Raw genomic sequence first — 18,761 nt, 5'->3', positions numbered from 1 at the left:
GATCTGAAATGTGGCCCAGATTCCAGTATACTTCTGAACTACACCAAGAGAAGAATTTGCAATAATCCAGACCATTTTTACTTTTATAAAAGACCAGTGTTTGCCAACACATAGAAATAGTTTTAAATCGTGGCATGTTTTGTTTCGGCCTAAAAATATATATGTCTGTGTATGTTGTTTGTATGTTTAATATATATATATATATATATATATGCATGTGTACATTTACTTACATGTGTACACACAGTGCAATTTCACTGTCTTACAAACAGTGCAGCTGTAAGAGGGGTGTGCTAAGAATTGCACATGGGCCTTTTCTTCCAAAGGGATACCTCGGGAGCTTTAACAAGAGAATTTTAAGAAAAATAAAAGCAATTTGAGTAAACTTTGAACTAAATCACCACAAAAAGTAATTGAAACTAAAGATATAAATTAAATATTAAGGAAAGTAAAAAAAAAAAAAGTTTCTAATACAGTCCTATCCTTTTGTGGTTAAGATTATGTAGGCCCACCCTCAGAGAATCTAATTTACGTATTACTGTGAGGACAGGCCTACACACCAGTAGTTCTTTGAAAGCTCCCCAGCCGAGAACCCTTGTTGGAGGGTAGCATAGCTTTCTACAAATTTATAAAACATGGAGTATCAGAGATGGAATGCTGTGCTGGGCAATGTTTTACTTCTCATCCAGCATGCAGCTGTCTTGTTTAGTTGGTGTACAATGTTATGAACGTAATCTTGTTCTGAAAGTAATGATTAGTTACAGAGTAAGGAGAGAAATAGAATCATTCTGCTAGTGGCCAGATAGTTAAAACTTAGGTGAGTTTGCATGTTGGTGAATTAAGGAAACAAAACTAAATAGAGTTGAGCTTTTCTTTTACACTTCTCCTTGTTCTTATGTCTCATTACTGTGGTTTCTTTGCATGCATTATCAGGTGATTCAGTCACCCGCAGGACCCAGAACCCATCTGTATGTGGTTGACTGATGTGCTGGGAAGCCCTTGATAACTTTCATGTTTTGTTAAATCTGTGTAGTATTGCTTTAAGTCTCTCTTTTAATCATTCAAAAGCTAAATAATTACATCAGTTCTCATAAGATTTTCCAATGATGAATTCTATATTAGTTGCATGAGTGGCTCATTTTCTTGGAATTTTTTGAGTTACCAAATCTTAATAAATTGTAACTTGGGAAGCCTTAAAACTGCCTTAGTTTTCTAATTTTTTATATTTGTGTTCAAATATAATTAAGTTGATGGGAATATGTTGGAAAGTGATTAAAATTTTGTGGAAAGGCGATAGTCTTTGATGTAGTGAGAAAACACAGTTATTAATTATGCACATATGAGGTTGTCTTATGTTTGATTAATGGACGTTATTCAATGCCAGCTTTTATGTAATTAATGATTTTGTAGCTTTTGATTTAATTAAATATTAGTGTAAGACAAGGCTTAGGGAGAAAAAAACTTCATGAAGATTTCAAGCAAGATATTGATAGGAATTATGATAAAAATCATCTGTTTTTACTTAGGAAGTTAAGTAGGTTCATATTTGCTGTAATAGTGACTCAAGGAAATTTAGTTTTAGGACTACAAGATTAAAAACCCCATTCTTTCGGATATTACAAACAAACTTAGAATTCAGTTATTTGTAATGTCTCCTTTATGCAGTAAATCTTTGTATTTGGGTAGAAAAATGCAAAATTATGGTTCAGAATCCTAAAATAGCAACTCAACAAAAAGCACACATGAGTAAGAGTTCCTTATGGCAGTGGGTGAATGAAGAGACAGGTAGATGAAAATGATTGCGGTCGGGTTATTTCCACATTATCAGTAGAGTATTTTCATAGTTTCAATGCTGGAGTAAATCTTAATTCATGTACCATTAGTGTCTTTAAAAAAAAATACTCTAATGTAGGCATCTCTCAGCACTTTTTCATTTAGCCTTCCTTTCTTTTATATACTTTCCACAGGAAAGCTCATCTTTTCTAGTGGTTTCTGTGTGAAGACTCTTAAAGCTATACTTCAGCATTTCCAAGTTGCTAATTTAGTTAGCTTTCTAATGCAACAATACTATGTATTATCTCACAGTTCTTTAGATCAGAAATCTGGGTGGACTACATTGGATTCTCTGGCCAGGCTGGGCTCTTATCTTAAAGTTCTGGAAAGAATCCACTTCCAAGATGACCCTTGTTGGCAGGATTCAGTTTCTTGCACTTGTGGGGCTGAAGTCCCATCTTCTTACTGGATGTTGGCTAAGGATTGCTCTCTGCTCCTAGAAGCCATTTTAGGTCCTTTCTTGTGGACACCTCCATCCCAGCAATAAATCCTCCTTCATGGTAAATCCGTCTCATACTTCACATCTCCCTGACTTTCCCTTCTGCTGTCAGCTGAGAAAAGTCTTTGTTTTTAAAGGGCCCCAGTAAGGGATCCCTGGGTGGCGCAGCGGTTTGGCGCCTGCCTTTGGCCTAGGGCGTGATCCTGGAGACCCGGGATCGAATCCCACATCAGGCTCCCGGTGCATGGGGCCTGCTTCTCCCTCTGCCTGTGTCTCTGCCTCTCTCTCTCTGTGACTATCATAAATAAATAAATAAAAATTTAGGGGGGGGGGAAAAAAAAGGGCCCCAGTAATTAGGTTAGACCCACTCAGATAATTTCGCTATTTGAGATCATTTGATTAGTAACTCATTGCATCTGCACAAATCCCCTTTGCCATACAAATGACCTAGTGGTAGTAATGTTATTTGTCTTCATCCTTTCATAGACCCATCTGTTGAAACCATTCTAGAGCCGTGAGAAGCTTTTGTTTTCTAGGAATAAAATAAAAGTAAAAATTTTCTCTGATGGTTAATAATAGGAAAAATAGATAGGACATCCTAAGGAGATGTGATGTTTTCTTTCCTTTTTTTTTTTTTTTTTTAAGATTTTATTTATTTATTCATGAGAGACACAGAGAGGGAGAGAGACAGAGACATAGGCAGAGGGAGGAGCAGGCTCCATGCGGGGAGCCTGATGTGGGTCTCCGTCCCGGGTCTCCAGGATCACGCCCTGGGCCGAACGCAGGCACTAAACCGCTGAGCCACTCAGGCTGCCCCGATGTTGTAATATTTTCATTATAAAATCCAATAGTACTCGTGTCCTGCACTTAATCATCTTGTAACATCAGAAAGTGAGAAGTGGTGGGGACAAGGAGAGAGGGCCATACATTGAAGGGTAACCAACAATGTAAAAGTCCCAATTAGAATTCTGCTGTGCTAGAAGACTAGATGAAGATTTATCTCTTTACTACCAGGAACACCAAAGTAGCCTTGAACCAAACAAGGCCAAAGATCTTCTTCTCTCTACCCCAAAGCCCTGGCCAGTTTTAAGTACCCTTATGAGGTAAATGGACATAATCATATAAGTACTAGAGAAAAAGTAGAGCAAATGGGACAGTTCTCAGGAAAATATTTCCCTTAGAGCTTAGGATAGAGTAATCTGGGTATTCCAGTAGAGCAATACTCCAGCCTGGTGGAAGAAAAATAGGCCACAATCGTGCTCTTGCTCTTTAAAACCTTTGTTCGTAAAAAGTTGCTTCTTTCTGGGTGGATGGGATACCCTGATTTTTATGCATTTTTGGGTGAGTAATGAATAGGATGAGTTCCCTCAGTGGCCAGCCAATAAAAAAAAACAACCTATGTTTAAAAAAAAATATAAAAGCATTTAAAAGGAGAAAAAGATAATATTAGCAATTTAAAAGTAACACTCATGCCATCACCCATTTTTTTCTGTTTTGATTTTATTATTTATATTCATTTAACGTAGTTGAATTTATAGCATAGTAGAATTTTTTTTTTTTTGAAGATTTATTTATTTGAGATAGTGTGAGAGAACAAAAGCAGGAAGAGGGGCAGAGGGAGAGGGAGACACACAGACTCCCTGCTGATCAGGGAGCCTGACACAGGGCTTGATCCCAGGACCCTGGGATCATGACCTAAGCTGAAAGCAGACACTTAACTGATGGAGCCACCCAGTCGCTCCAGACATAGTAGAATTTTTTATCCTGCTTTTAATTATTTACTTTTCATGAGCATCTTTCCACATTATTAGAAGCTCTGTGTACACATTCCAATGGCTCCTTTTGTTCGTTCTGGTACCATTCTGTGCCACAAGTCCCAGTGGTTGTGTGGGCATCACAGGTCGGAGCGAGGTAGGTATGCAGGCCCCTCCGCGCTACAGAACCTGACTGGCCCAGAGGCTTCCTCACAGCTCACTTGCATCCTTGGGTATCACCGAGGGCAGGTAGCATCTGCTGATGGTAGCTAGTCTCATCTCTTCTACCCGTTGTCCAGCACACATGGAGTATAGTTTTTCTATATCTGTACCTTCAAATGGTGCACTGCTGGGACTTGGCTATGCTCTCCCCTCGGACTATAGAGCTGTGCCATGTCATCACTGATCTTGCTTACTGCAGGGTTCCAGGAGGAAAGAGCTGCAGTGTTGTGTTTTGTGTCTTGACTGTTTTTTCTGCTTTTCTTTTTTCCTGTGACTTTGGGATCTTCTCACTTTTCTTATGTTTTCTGCCATTTGGGGGGTAGGACTGTGATTTTCCTTATTATAACAATATCAAATCAATTTCTTTCTCAATAACATGTCATTTAGGAGCGCTAGGTGGCATCTGCCTTTGGCTCAGTTCATGATCTCAGGGCCCTGGGATTGAATCCCATGTTGGACTTCCTGCTCAGTGGGGAGCCTGCTTCTCCCTCTGCCTGCTGCTCCCCCTGCTTTCACTTGCTCGCTCTCTGTGTCAAATAAATAAATAAATAAAAATTAAAAAGACAAACAAACATGACAATTAGGAGGCTTTCTTAACCTTGGCATTATTGACTTTTGGGGCCAGATAATTTGTTGGTTGGGTGGGGGGTCTGGTGCATTCTAGGATATTTACCCTGAGGTGGGGGAGATGAGGTTGCAAAATCACTTCTGTTGAGAATCAGAGGTCTGCAACAATATTGGCATATCTGGGTACTTATTTTCTTTTTAATTATTCATCATTAGTCACATGTCCAAGTGTGTGGTTTTTTTTTTTTAATTACTTCAGACTTATTTTTACTTTCATAGTTGGAGCTGATCTAGATGTTCTGAGAGTAATAGAAATCCTGGTTTCTAAATAAATGAGGATAGTCACATGTGTCTCAAAGAAATCCTGATGACAAACATAAAGGAAATTATTTACTGTGGTCATTATCTAGCCATGTCCTGGGTTTACCTAATTTTCTGGTTAACTCATGGATACGTAAGCTGTTTGGGTTCCTAATTTTGAAAAACCCTTTGAAAATTTATTATTTCTGTGTCTATAACTTTCTGAAACTAAGCAGGCTGTATATAGGAAGCAGGACCCAGAGACATCAGAATAAGTCATGGCAGGAGGCTGGGAGGAAGTCTTTCAATAACCAGAGTTCAGCCATGGACCCCATGCCATCCAATTTTATTTTTGATGATGGGCATCTAAGAGCATCTGAGTTTAGCTTTCTGAAAATTGGGATCCACTCTTAAGTAATCAGAGACTTCTTTCGGAAGCAGGTGGAAATTGACATGCTCTTTCCTGGTTTGAAAGCACAGAATCCCCATTTTGCCCGTTAAGATATTTTGGAATCCTTTTGAAACCTGTTCACTGGCACCCAGTTAAAAACCTCCATTCTTCCACACTGTGGTAGAGTATAGGTTTCATGACCCTATTTGGTAAAGAAGATTGAGTTGACTTCAGTACATTTTAGGACAATCCTGGGAATTCGTTGACTGAATATCTGATAGGCGCTATTCTCTAGCTTTTACTTATAACATTGGAATGCTGGGAGGAAAACATGATGAATTAAGGATTTTGGCTAAGTAGGTTCCAGATAAGTTTTTGTGTATTTCAGTTGGTCTTTGGTTTGAAACTTAAAAATTGTTAAATTTATGTTGTATGATGTTAGCCAGTGTTTTTTGTTCCTGGGAAAAAAGCCATAAATAACTATCTGGTTTTGGGATGTCTGGGTGGCTCAGCGGTTAAGCGTCTACCTTCGGCTCAGGGCGTGATCCTGGAGTCTCAGAATCGAGTCCCACATTGGGCTCCCTGCATGGAGCCTGCTTCTCCCTCTGCCTGTGTCTCTGCCTCTCTCATGAATAAATAAATAAAATCTTAAAAAAAAAAAAATCTGGTTTTGAAGAGATGACTTTTGACCTCACACCTAAGAATTAGTGTTTTGATCTACACGGTATCATATATGAGCTTCTTTTAAGTTGGATGAAAAGTTATTTAGACCAAAAATAGTTCATTAGATTGCTTATCGTCTAGTTAACATTTTTAAAAAAGCCAATCTAATTGAGTGTGAACCTTCAAAAGATACACTTGATGGGCCATCTGCTGACCCCAGCTCTTGTCCATTTGTATAACTCGTGCTGGTGGCTCTGATGGCCACATATGTGGACTAAGAGACAGCAGATGGTTGTAAAGATTTAAAATCTTCAACAAGTGGCCAAGAGTCATTGTACTTTGGAGTTTGTCAAGATGCTGGCCACATGTAGTTATTATATCCCACGTGGGACAAGACGCTGGTCCATTCCACAGGGTCCCACATAGCTTGCTAGATGCTGTGCTTTTTCCCCTCCCTGCCATTCTAACCCCTTTAAGAGCTGTGGATTATGAGAACCTACAACCAAGTGGTTTTGAGAAGGAAGAAAAATCAAACATATTTGTGTTTTCTTTTTTCAGGTGCCATGGGAGATTGGTTAACTAGTGTAATTAGATGGCTTATAAGAATTGCTTTGTAGTAAAACCCTCTTGGTCATTTACTTAGTGGCCTTTTCTGCTTCTGGCAGATTCTTGATTATTCACAGGTAAAGTTGGGAGCTAATTTTAGATTATTCTCCAACTGCCTGAGTTTTTACTAGATTTCGTTATTTTTGTAAGATATCTAATTTAAGATGAACTGTGAAAAATACGATTTGATGATGGATAATGTGCCAAGTCCTTGCACCTGACTTCTGATAAAAAGTAAAACCCTTATGTGACAGAACAAGTATGAGGCAGAGGAAATAAATGTGTTTTCTGTATCCAGGGTGGAGTGGAACTACCACCATGTGGGAATAGAAACTCCCATTTCATGTGATGAAGAAATGTTTGTGGCATGCAGGGCAGATGGAGTGTGAAATAGCATCAGGAAAAGAGGTACCCAGGGACCTTGGTTTTAAAATGCAATTTCAGAAGGAATGCAAGCAAACTTCTGGGTTCCAGATCGTTTGGCATTGTGGGGAAAAGAAAGAGCTATAATTGGTCTGGCTTTTTCCCTTTCATCAAATAGTCAGGACAGAGTCATCTTGCAAGCTATGCTCTCACTTCTTTTTCATTGCCATCAAGAACAGGCACTTGATGCATGGGACACAAGGTTTCCTTTGTTGAAATCAAACTTTAAAGTTTACGTGGCCATAAAGCTCTAGGGTTATAATTTTCCTCAGTGAAGCTTATTTAGGGAGCCAATCAGTGAACCTCCTGAGCTAAACTAACTGATTTTACATCAGGTTGGAGCGAGGATGTTTAGATACAGTCAGATGGCTATCTGGACCCTTCTATCCTCTTGGTTTCCCCTCTGACCTGGGCTTTGCTAAGCCCTGCCCCCAGGGGTAACCTGGCTGGTCTGGAGTCAGCAGTGTTGATGCTGTTATTAATCCATTCCTGCACAGCTTCTTGTTACTCTTTAAGGCAGTCTTCACATCTTTATTGAGAAGGTTGAGACCCTCCTGCATTAACTACCGTGTCTTCTAACTCCAGATCATCACTCTTTCTTCTTTCCTTCAATCATTTTTCTCAGCTTCTGTGTGGCTTTAACACTTGAGAATTTCTCTTCTTCTATAACCTCCATGTCATCTTGGTTTTCTTCCTACTCCTTTGACAAATGCTTTTCCTTTTGCTGAGTCGTCTTTCTTTGGAGAGTTTACCCATTTTCTCCAACTCTGCTTTCATTTTAGTGTTGATAAATTTACAAATTGGTTCTAACCCAACCTTACTGAATGTTTTGACATCTCCTTTTGCAGTCTTGCTTCTTTTCTAAACCCATCTCACATGCAGTCAATTTCTTTGTCTTTCTTTAGATCGTCATTTGTATAAGAGAAAGATGTTGGCTTACTTTCCGTGTCAGCTGTGGTAACCAGCCATCTGCATGGGCCTGTATGTTTTAGAAGATCTGACTTGTCTTGCATATTGAAGAGATGATAGAAGTGAGAGCCTTTAGATTGAAGCTCTCTGAATCCGTCTTTTAAGCAGTATCTGTTAACCTTTCATTTTTATTGATCATCACTGAAAATTTACATAGACATTTAAAAGGTATTTTACCTAAGCAGATGAGAGCTGTTGAAATGTCGAGGTGAATGCATATGTATATCTTCCCGTCTTTTTCAGAGTTGAGGGAATAAGAAAAGCCTGCAGGGTAACTAGGGGAAGGTGTGTGCCTAAATTAAAGTAGTGTTGGGCAGCCCGGGTGGCTCAGCGGTTTAGCGCCGCCTTCAGCCCAGGGTCTGATCCTGGAGACCTGGGATCAAGTCCTACGTTGGGTTCCCTGTATGGAACCTGCTTCTCCCTCTGCCTGTGTCTCTGCCTGCCCCCCTGTGTGTGTCTGTCATGAATAAGTAAATAAAATATTTTTTAAAAAATAAAGTAGTGCCTTTCTGCTTAATGATAAGAGATGATTTTCTTGTGAAATGAGTCACACTGTTTTGTACTGATATCCTACAAGTGTAGTATTCCAGAATAAAACTTAAGTTTGGGGGATTGGGGGATTCACTAAAATCTGGGTATCCCACTGGGGAGTTGGAAAGGCCAGAAATGGGGCCAGCAGTGAATTGAAGAGGTAGTGATCTGAGGAACTAACAAATTTGGTGATGCATAGGGCCTGGCCTCATGAAAGAAGTACACAGAGCCTCTTTGTTGCAAGCTTTAGAAGTCAAGTGAGCAGTGGGGTCATTGAACACACAGACAAAAGCAGAAAGAGAGACGAGAAACCAGTACACGATTTGGATCGGGAGTACTTGGTCTTTCTTGGCCTGGAGCCCACAGTCTGAGAGCTCATAGATAGATTTAAGTGGACCAGTTAGGAAGGTGGTATGTGCATTGCCCTGCCTAAAGTGGAGTTGAGCAAGATCAGAGAGAAGGCAGATCAGAAAATGATTATGGAAGAGATCATTATGAAGGTCATGTAGAAATCTCTAGTGGGAGTAATCTAGATTTAGGTAAAAGGGAACATAAAAGTAGCTCAGATTAACTCCAGCAATCAGAGATCCTGTAGTCCCCTTTTTTTGTCAGAAGATAAAGAGTAGTGACTCATTTAAGACTATACATGGTTCTGTATTGAACCAGTAGAATTTTTCTATACATACACCATTTCATTCTTTTCTGTTTCACCTAATATTTATTGAGTTCCTAATCTGAAAGCTAGTAAGTATCCAATCACTAGTTAGTATACATTTTTGTGTCTCTAGCACCATTCATATACTTTTTACTGTTCGTACACTCTTTACTGTTAAGTAATGCCTGCTCTGTAAATATAAATTAAAAGCCATTATAACTACTGTGAGACTAGAATAGGAAGCATAATGCTATTGCAGCACCTTATGTATCTGCTTTCCTCAGGGGCAGTATTCTAAGTGATTGAGGTTTTAGGTAAATTTAAGGTTAATTTTTAGAAAATTATTTAAAATCACTTTGGGTAGAAATTTTTTTAAACAAGCTTTTACTCGTAAAAATTATTACTGATATTTGTATTTTTATTTGATTTTGATATTGATAAAAATCATTATAGAAAACTACAGAAAACATGAGCAAAATTAAAAGCACTTTTCATAATACTGTATGGAAATGACCACTACTAATATTTGGGTATATTTCTTTATAGCTGCATCTCCACATGCTCTATATTTTAACAAAATTGCATTTGTATTGCATATAAAGTTTTGTGTCCTGATTATTTTACTCAGGGCTGTACCATAATTTATTTAGAACCTTCAGGTCACTTACAATATTTTACATCCTGGGACGCCTGGGTGGCTCAGTGGTTGAGTAGTCTGCCTTTGGCTTAGGGCGTGATCCCAGAGTCCTAGGATCGAGTCCTGCATCGGGCTCTCTACATGGAGCCTGCTTCTCCTCCCTCTTCCTGTGTTTCTGCCTCTCTCTGTGTGTCTCTCATGAATAAATAAATAAAATCTTTAAAAACAACAACAACAATATTTTACATCCTAAAACAACTTTCAGATAGCTTTCTTTATGTGTAACATTTGTGTGCATCTGATTATTTCCTAAATGTAGATTCCTGGAAGTGTGATTCTTAGTTAAAAAACATACTTGGCATCCTTCTAGAAGCATGTGGCAGTTTATGATTTATGACCCCCAGGCTAACTCCACAAATAATGAAGTGAAAAGGAAACCTACAGCTCCTAACAAGGAGTAAAAACAGCATGTGATCTAAGTGATGCAGAGCTTTTTTTTTTTTTTTTTTTTTTTGATGCAGAGCTTTTGATGGATCCTGGTTTGCTATGTAGATTGGCTCTCCTTGTTTGAGGGAAGAGGATGAAATTACTAGTAGACAGTATGTGGCATAGCGTAGGTGCTCAGAGCTTAATGGTTTTAAGGACCTTTGTGTGTTTTTGAATATGAGAAGAGGAGAAAAACTATTTTTATGGTATCTTACCAGTGGGATGGTATCAATTATTGATACTTGTTTTTGCTATGAAAAAAAATGATAGTTTTTCTCTTAATGTTCCATAATGCATTTAACCTTACAGATTCAAATTTTCTAAGTTTTCATTCTGTGCTAGGTAAATTGGATTTAATACTTTTTTGGTTTTTTTAAGCATCTCTATTTCTAAATTAGTAGTTAGCATGGGCTACGGAGGAGGAAGTGAGGAGGAGAGATGGGTATGGCTGAAAAAGGGCAGCCATAGTTTTGGAACTGTTGATGCATCTCGACTGTGCTGGATACATCAACCTACATATGTGATAAAATTGAATAGAACTAAATACATAGAGAATTGAGTACAGGTAGAACTGGGGAAATCTGATTCAGATTGGTAGATTGTGTCCATGCTGATAATCTGATTGTGATATTATGCTATAGTTTTACAAGATACTATCATTGGGGAAACTGGGTAAAAAGTACATGACCTCTCACTGTATTATTTCTTACAATTGTATGTGAATATATAATGATCTAATAAACATTTCAATTAAAATTCATTTCCTAGTTCTAAAAATGTCATTTTTGATAGCATGGTGTTTTTTATTCAATGACAAATTTGAAATCAGATTGATCATTCATTTATAAGTATTATGTTTTACCCAGATTTTTTTCCCATTAAGCTTATCTACCACGAATAGGAAAACAACTGCTTTTTAAAATTTCACTATCATTAAGATTCTAAAAATGGGAAAACATCTTCTTTTTTTATCTTTCAGCCATGAAGACTTTGAATTTATTTCAGGAACACGAATGCGAAAACTTGCCCGAGAAGGCCAGAAACCTCCAGAAGGTTTCATGGCTCCCAAAGCCTGGACCGTGCTGATGGAATACTACAAATCCTTGGAGAAAGCTTAAGCTATTGACCCAGTCACTCCACCTTTGACACTTTACTGAGTAACAAGAGGGGACCACATAGTTACTGTTGGCATTTCTTTGTGGTGGTGTCTGTCTGGACACCCTTCCTAAAAACAGACCACTTTTCCTTAACTAGCATTGGTTTTGGTCTGCCTTATGAGTTTTGTTTTGAACTAGTGTAACACAAGGCTGGTTTTAATGTATCTTTTCCACTTATTATAGTTAATATTCCTACAGTACAATTTTAAAATCTTGTCTTTTTATATTATATTTATGCTTCTGTCTTATGATTTTTTCAAGCTGTTATATTAGTTGTAACCAATAGTATACACATTGAATCTCATTTTTCATCCCTTGGAAAAAAAAACCTACTAGACAATAAACTTGGCTAGACTTTGTTTTGGGAATTTTACAAGACATCTGTAGCAATTAGATTGTCTTTTTCTACATTGAAAATATAAACTGCTTTCTTTCTTCCAATAAGCTATTGATCTCTTAGCTGTTATAATCTGTTCTTATGATCTGTATAAGCCCTGAATGAACTTTCTTTATTCAATAACATTAAACTTTTTGGCTTCTTATTTCTGTGATGTTTTGTTATATATAACCTTTCCTTCTTGTGAAACATATCTGATGGAGGAGGGGAAGTATAGGCATCTTTCATTACTGGAATCTAATAATTAGTTCCTAAACTGTGTTTCATAGTGAATTTTTAAGTAGGAAGATGATAATGTATTCTCTGTCTATCCAAAATCTCAACCAGTTTCCCCAAATATCTCTCGTATTATTGAACACCTAAGGTGGTGGTACCAGTAACAGAGATCTGATAGAAGGAGTGGGGGATAACAATTAGTCCATTTGGGGAGGGGGAAGTGTATCAAGTTTATTTTTGTAGAATATCCTCAAGTAGATTATTCAAGTGGAGATGTTTATTTAGGAGCTGGATATACAGTTTTGGTTGGGACACCAGCATTTTTTTTTTTTTTGTAAGTGAGCTCCATGCTTGGTGTGGAGCACAATGCAAAGCTTGAACACATGACCCTAAGATCAGGATCTGGGCTGGGATCAAGAGTTGAACACCTAACCAACTGAGCCACCCAAGTACCCATTTTAATTTTAATTTAATTTAATTTATTTATTTTTAAAAGATTTATCATTCATGCATTCATTCATGAGAGACAGACACACAGAAAGGCAGAGACACAGGCAGAGGGAGAAGCAGGCTCTCCACAGGGAGCCTGATGCGGGACTTGATCCCGGATCCCAGTATCATGCCCTGAGCCAAAGGCAGATGCTCAACCACTGAGCCACCCAGGTGTCCCTTATTTTTAACTTTTAAGTAGGCTCGCCACACCCAGGGTGGAGTCCAACTTAGAACTTGAACTCACGACGCTGAGATCAAGATCTGAGCTGAGATCAGGAGTTGGACATTTAACCGACTGAGCCATCCAGGCACCCCGGGGATGCCAGCATTTTTTATTTGCGATCATGAAATAATCATGATCTGGTCTTAAAAATTCACCATTAAAAAGAGATGTCAGAGTATATATAGAGATAATGTATAGTCATTAAGGTAAATGGGAATAAAATACCATTAGGCAGAGAAATAGAAAAATGCAAAAAAAATATGAATGGATTACAGAGGGATTCAGTTAGTGAGAAAGTTGGTAAATAGTATAGAGACTATGAGTAGATATTTTCTAGTGGATAGATTAATTCACTAGTGGATATTGAATAAAAATTATTAGGTGATGATGTAGAGCATATATGGATGGATATGTTTATGGGAACAACTAGAGGTGACAGTTGATATGTTTTTGGAGCCCATTATCTAGAGCTGTTTAAGGAGAACTCTATATAAGTTTACAAAGGTTGGAGGGCACCATAGATTTTCATTCTCCAACCACAAACAGCTAAGGTATAACATAACACCTAGGTAATTTACAAACTCCTACCTAAAATGTGGAATGGGAAGTGATACAAAGATAATAGAGACCAAATGAATTATGGTTTCATGGTGGCAGTGGTAGAGAGATTCTGGGGGCTATTAGTGTCTAGTGGGAGGGAAGCGCATGGGGATAGGGTCTCCTGTGCAGACATAGTATCTGATCTACAGTATTCCAGTGGTGTGACCATGGATCAGTCCTCCATAGCAGCACCCTTTTGTTCCTGATCATTTCCTATGCCTCATTCTCTTGCATTTTCTATAGATTCTATAAGATACTCAATAGCCTTTCTATAAATTCCTTTGCTACCAAAATTATCTGGAATTTCTATTGTTTGCCAACAAGAACCCTGATTATAATATAAGCATGTGAGAAAAATGTATTTCACATAAAAATCTTGATACTGTTAAATTTCAGCAGCATATTTTAAGAGTTAAAAATATGGGAGAAAACATTTTTAAAAACTTGGCACTTAGGGAAACATCCTTTCAAAACTACAAAATTGTACTCATAAAATCAAGATGAAAACATGAAGAGAAGTTAACAGCATTAAAGTGAGATGTTGTCTAAAAAGGAACTTTCTGTTCTATCATATATAGAATATAAAACTAGATTCTTTTGTGAATCTAGTCTCCTCTGTGCCTCCTGGCCTCCAGCCACCAAAGGAGGGACATGATGACAATGTGATCCTGGGTCCTTGGGATTGGCCACCCACTTGTGTGTTCTAGAGAAAGGAGGAAGAAAATAAAAGCACCCAATGATTTCTGCCTGTCCACAGGTTGGTATGTGTGTCTTTAATCTACAACTCTGATACACACAGAAATTTAATTTTTCCTCTTCCCACTTCATAAAAAAAAGTCCAAACCAATCTTTAAAACATTCAACCCTTTTACCAAACCTCTCCTGCCAAGTGGTCTTGGAAATCTTAGTGCCATTTTTATCTATTCATCAACTGGAAAAGGGAATGGAAAAAGACTTTTTAAAGAAAGGAGGAAAAGAAAGTGCAATCATCTTGGCAGAAATATAATGTTTTAAATCTGTCAATTCTCTGTTCTACTCTGGTAATCAAGACCACATATTTGAGTTTCATTTTTATTCAAGAGGGGAGCAATTATGTCTATCTCTTGGAAGTCAGCATTCAAATACTTTATCAAGAAAAATTCGGAAGTCATGCTCCCCACATATGGTCTATTTTTATTAGCACATATGTGTCCAGGGGTGGGTTGGCTCACAAAGTAAGGAAGTATTTGGCCACTGGGCCTCTTTTATGCGTGTGGTATATTTCTTAGAGGGCTTACAAACCTCTTTGGTTATATTTCTGCTGGATTCCATTCCCTGCTCCACATATTCTTGTTTTGAATATAGCTATATATAAATTGCACAAAGAACATCCTGCCCACCTAAATTCCAGGCAGTCTTCTCTGGACTGAGCTAAAAGCCGGCCTTTCTAAATTTATGTACTTGAGAGCCGATTAAGCAGGGGTTTGTTAAGATTAAGGTCACCTCCTTGACTTGCTGCTTCCCCAGATTCCCAGGGAATTTAGGGCCTAGGTTTGAGGGAATGAAATAGGAAACATGGAAAATTTCATCACAGACCTTTATCTTCCAGAACGACAACCCTGAGCATCTATAATGATTGGCCTTTGTCAGGAAAAGAAAAACATCGCTGAAATGAATTAGAACATGGGCTCCCTCTCTGCCTTTCTCACAACAGCTCCAGCCTATCCTCTTCAAAAAGTGTTTGTTTTCCCCCAAGAACACAACCAATCCACTTGCCCAAAAGAACATAAGCATCTGTTAAAAGTAAACATACTGAGGCCTTGCTCACAATTACCTCCCCAAGAAAAACCACCTGAGTTTGAGGAATTCAAAAGAAAGATGAATTCTATCTGACACACCTGGATTCACCTGCCTGGCTTCCCAGAACTTGTCCCAAAAGATTTTGAACTTCGGTGTGGCTAGTGCTATTTTGTGTGGTCTAGGGGCCTGTATATGTGTATTACACATATACAGGCACAGTTGTAGGAATTTGACTTTTATTAATGTTGTGGTCTAATTCCAATGGGCTAGTCACATGTACCCGTTAAAGAATTTTGAATGAGGGATCCCTGGGTGGCGCAGCGGTTTGGCGCCTACCTTTGGCCCAGGGCGCGATCCTGGAGACCCGGGATCGAATCCCACATCGGGCTCCCGGTGCATGGAGCCTGCTTCTCCCTCTGCCTGTGTCTCTGCCTCTCTCTCTCTCTCTCTCTCTCTGTGACTATCATAAATAAATAAAAATTACAAAAAAAATATTTAAAAAAAAAAAATTTTGAATGAGAAGAAAGTTAAAAGCTTAGATATCAAGATGTTTGGCTATAGCTGAAGAACAAACTTAAAGGAGGGTATAGTTTTGTTATTAAGAATTTAGGCTTGAGGGATCCCTGGGTGGCGCAGCGGTTTGGCGCCTGCCTTTGGCCCAGGGCGCGATCCTGGAGACCCGGGATCGAATCCCACATCAGGCTCCCGGTGCATGGGGCCTGCTTCTCCCTCTGCCTGTTGTGTCTCTGCCTCTCTCTCTCTCTCTCTCTGTATGACTATCATAAATAAATAAAAAAAATGTTTAAAAAAAAAAGAATTTAGGCTTGGAAATCAAATTTGACCAATTCCTTGTTGGTTTTGTGACCTGCAGCTTCATGAGGATTCAGTTTCCTTATCCATGGAGTGAAGGTTATAGTCAGAAATTATATGAGACAATGTGTGTAAAACACTGCTCCTTTTTTATTATTGTTACATGTAAAGATGCAGTCTTGTGGTGGAGAAACACAGTGATAGCAGTATCTTTGAGAGGATACCTTGTAATAATCTTTGCTTCATAATACTGTTCTCTAGCCCACTGAGCAAAGTGACTAAATGCGCATATATGTTACATGCAAATCTAAGGCAATCAAAACTGTTCCCGATTCAGCCATACTTTTTTCTCTCACTTTTTCCTTGTGTCCAGCTTCTGTGTTTCTATATTAAGAAAACAAGTGAAAAAACAAACAAAAAAAAGAAAACAAGTGCATTTTTGCCAAGAGAAAAAGCAGAAAAACACACATTTGTCTAAAATAAGCATAGACTAATCAAATGCAAAAAACAAAATTACTGAAAAAATAGCACTTTGGGAAACAATCAATGAAAGATAAGTCTTAAAATGATGAGGAATGGAAGATCAGGATTAGAAGGAGTTCTCAATATTAAGTTTCATGAGGAAGGTCTGCTTTAATTAATGTGGTCATTAGTTATATTAATGCTACATTTTGCAAGTGTTACACTTTTCATATAAAAGTTGAGTTCGGCTCGTTTGATACCCTGATCAAAGCATAAAATCTTAAATCTTTTAGAATTGCACTACAAATGGTGCGGCATGTATTAGCTAATTATTTTCATCTTCTGGGGATATAATGTATTAGGGTATTAGGAATATGAAATACGAAATTTTATACTGTTCCCAGAGTTTTCTACCTAGGGATTCTTTTCCTGCTCATATTGTCAAAAGATCTCATAGCTAAGAGTAGGATGATGAATAAAAAATAGTGTAAAATTTAAATTTATCTTGAATAAACATCATCAAAATCTTAATAGCTAATGTTTACTGAATGTTTAATTTTATTTGCCAGACACTGTGTGCTTTACATGTATTATTTTATTTAGGGCTTATAATAATAACTGGCATAGTAAAGAATATGAAGAAAGGAGAAGGGAAAAGCAAATGTTTAAAAATGAGTATTGAAATAAAAATTGAGTATAACATCATTTTGCTAGAAGAGAAATTAAAAGATAACTCTGTTAAAGAGGTTGGATATAAGATAAATGTGCAAAACCAAAAATCTCTATTAATTATAATTGACTACAAATGAAAATATCTGTTGAAGGAAGTCATAGGGAGACCATGACCGCTGATTGACCCAGCGATCAATGACCCCAGTCAACTGAGGGCTCCTCCTACCTGCATCCTGTGCTTTGAAATGTGCTTTTGTGACCCCCCACTGCCAGAGTGGGAGCCCTTTTCAAGGATGCAGACTTGAGAGAGCAATGTTTTGGGGACTATCTGGAAAGTACAAGTGAGTAAATCCTGTTAAGCCCTGTATATAATCTTTTAAGATTTTGGTAGGCTGGTGTGGAGATCTATCCGTCTTCACACTGCCTAGACAAGCCTCCTAGATAGGTTCCCCTGCTCCTTAAACTTGCCACTTCCCCTCTGCAGTAGCCTGCCTCTTCCCCTCTCCTTGCCCTCCCTGTGTGGGGGCTGGTTTCAGATTTCTCCAGGAATTTCCCATGTTTAGGAACCAAAATGTCCCAATGACGATAGCCACACAACCTGTAAAATACTTAACAAAAAATTAAGAACAGTATCTAGTTGAGAAAAACTATAAAATGTTATGAAAAGATATAAAACATCTAAAATAACTGGAGCAGTATACTATCGTACTAGATGAAAAGACTTTATACCATAGTATTTGGTATATGGTATACCATACCAAATGCAGATAGTAAAAATAAGAATTTTAAAAATTAATCTTCCTAAGGTTAATAAGTGTTTGAGGTACTTAAAACCTCAATTTTTTAGGGGGTATGTGTGAATTAGATGAAATAATTTTATTAGTTCATTTGGAATAATAACTACCAAGAATAAGCAAGAAAATTATGAGAAGTGAGGGGGAGACTTGACTCACCCAAAGATTCATGAAAAATAAGTAGTTGTTTTAAGCCACTTTGTTTTATGGCAATCACTAATTAATACGGGTATTAAAGCTCATGTATCCTGACTCAGTTGTACCCCCCAGCAGATGAAGGCTGGGGAAATTGGGATTGTTGTTGAAGGTAAAGAAAAATAAAAGGATCAGGAGTACAAGGGCTAGAAGCTTTATAATTAGAAGGATAAATTATAGAATCAGAGTAGTGTTGACAAGATACAGAATAGAATTAGGCAACAGTGTATATTTAAAAAAAAAAAAACAACGGTGCTGAGTTATTGAGCTATAAAATAGACCATATTCCTGATAAAATACGAAAAAGATAAGCAGAGTTCCCCAGATCAGGAGTTGGCAAACCTGGCGTGCTTCCTGTCTTTGTAAACAAAGTTGTGTTGGCACATGGCTATACACATTTGTTTAAGCATGGTCTATGGCTACTTTTGTGCTCCGAGAGCAGAGTTGAATAGTGGAGTCAGAGACCTTTTGGCTTGGAAAGCAGACTG

At 38.0% G+C, this 18,761-nt stretch overlaps 1 protein-coding gene across 2 annotated transcripts in view; it reads left to right on the top strand.

Annotated features, from left to right (window-relative positions):
* Nucleotides 1-12,175, top strand: part of PAPSS1 (3'-phosphoadenosine 5'-phosphosulfate synthase 1) — a 98,673-nt gene extending 86,498 nt beyond the window's left edge. For both annotated transcript variants that reach the window (XM_072809918.1, XM_072809917.1), the window contains one exon: nt 11,456-12,175. In XM_072809918.1, coding sequence (XP_072666019.1) covers nt 11,456-11,594 — 139 coding nt within the window. In that variant the 3' untranslated portion in view covers nt 11,595-12,175. The remainder of the gene's footprint in view (nt 1-11,455) is intronic.
* Nucleotides 12,176-18,761: the final 6,586 nt, after the last annotated feature.

The sequence above is a fragment of the Canis lupus genome, chromosome 33 (genome assembly GCF_048164855.1).
Source record: "Canis lupus baileyi chromosome 33, mCanLup2.hap1, whole genome shotgun sequence".
Lineage (NCBI taxonomy): Eukaryota > Metazoa > Chordata > Mammalia > Carnivora > Canidae > Canis > Canis lupus.
Note: the sequence above shows the minus strand (reverse complement) of the source record. Positions and strands in the feature narration are given on the sequence as shown.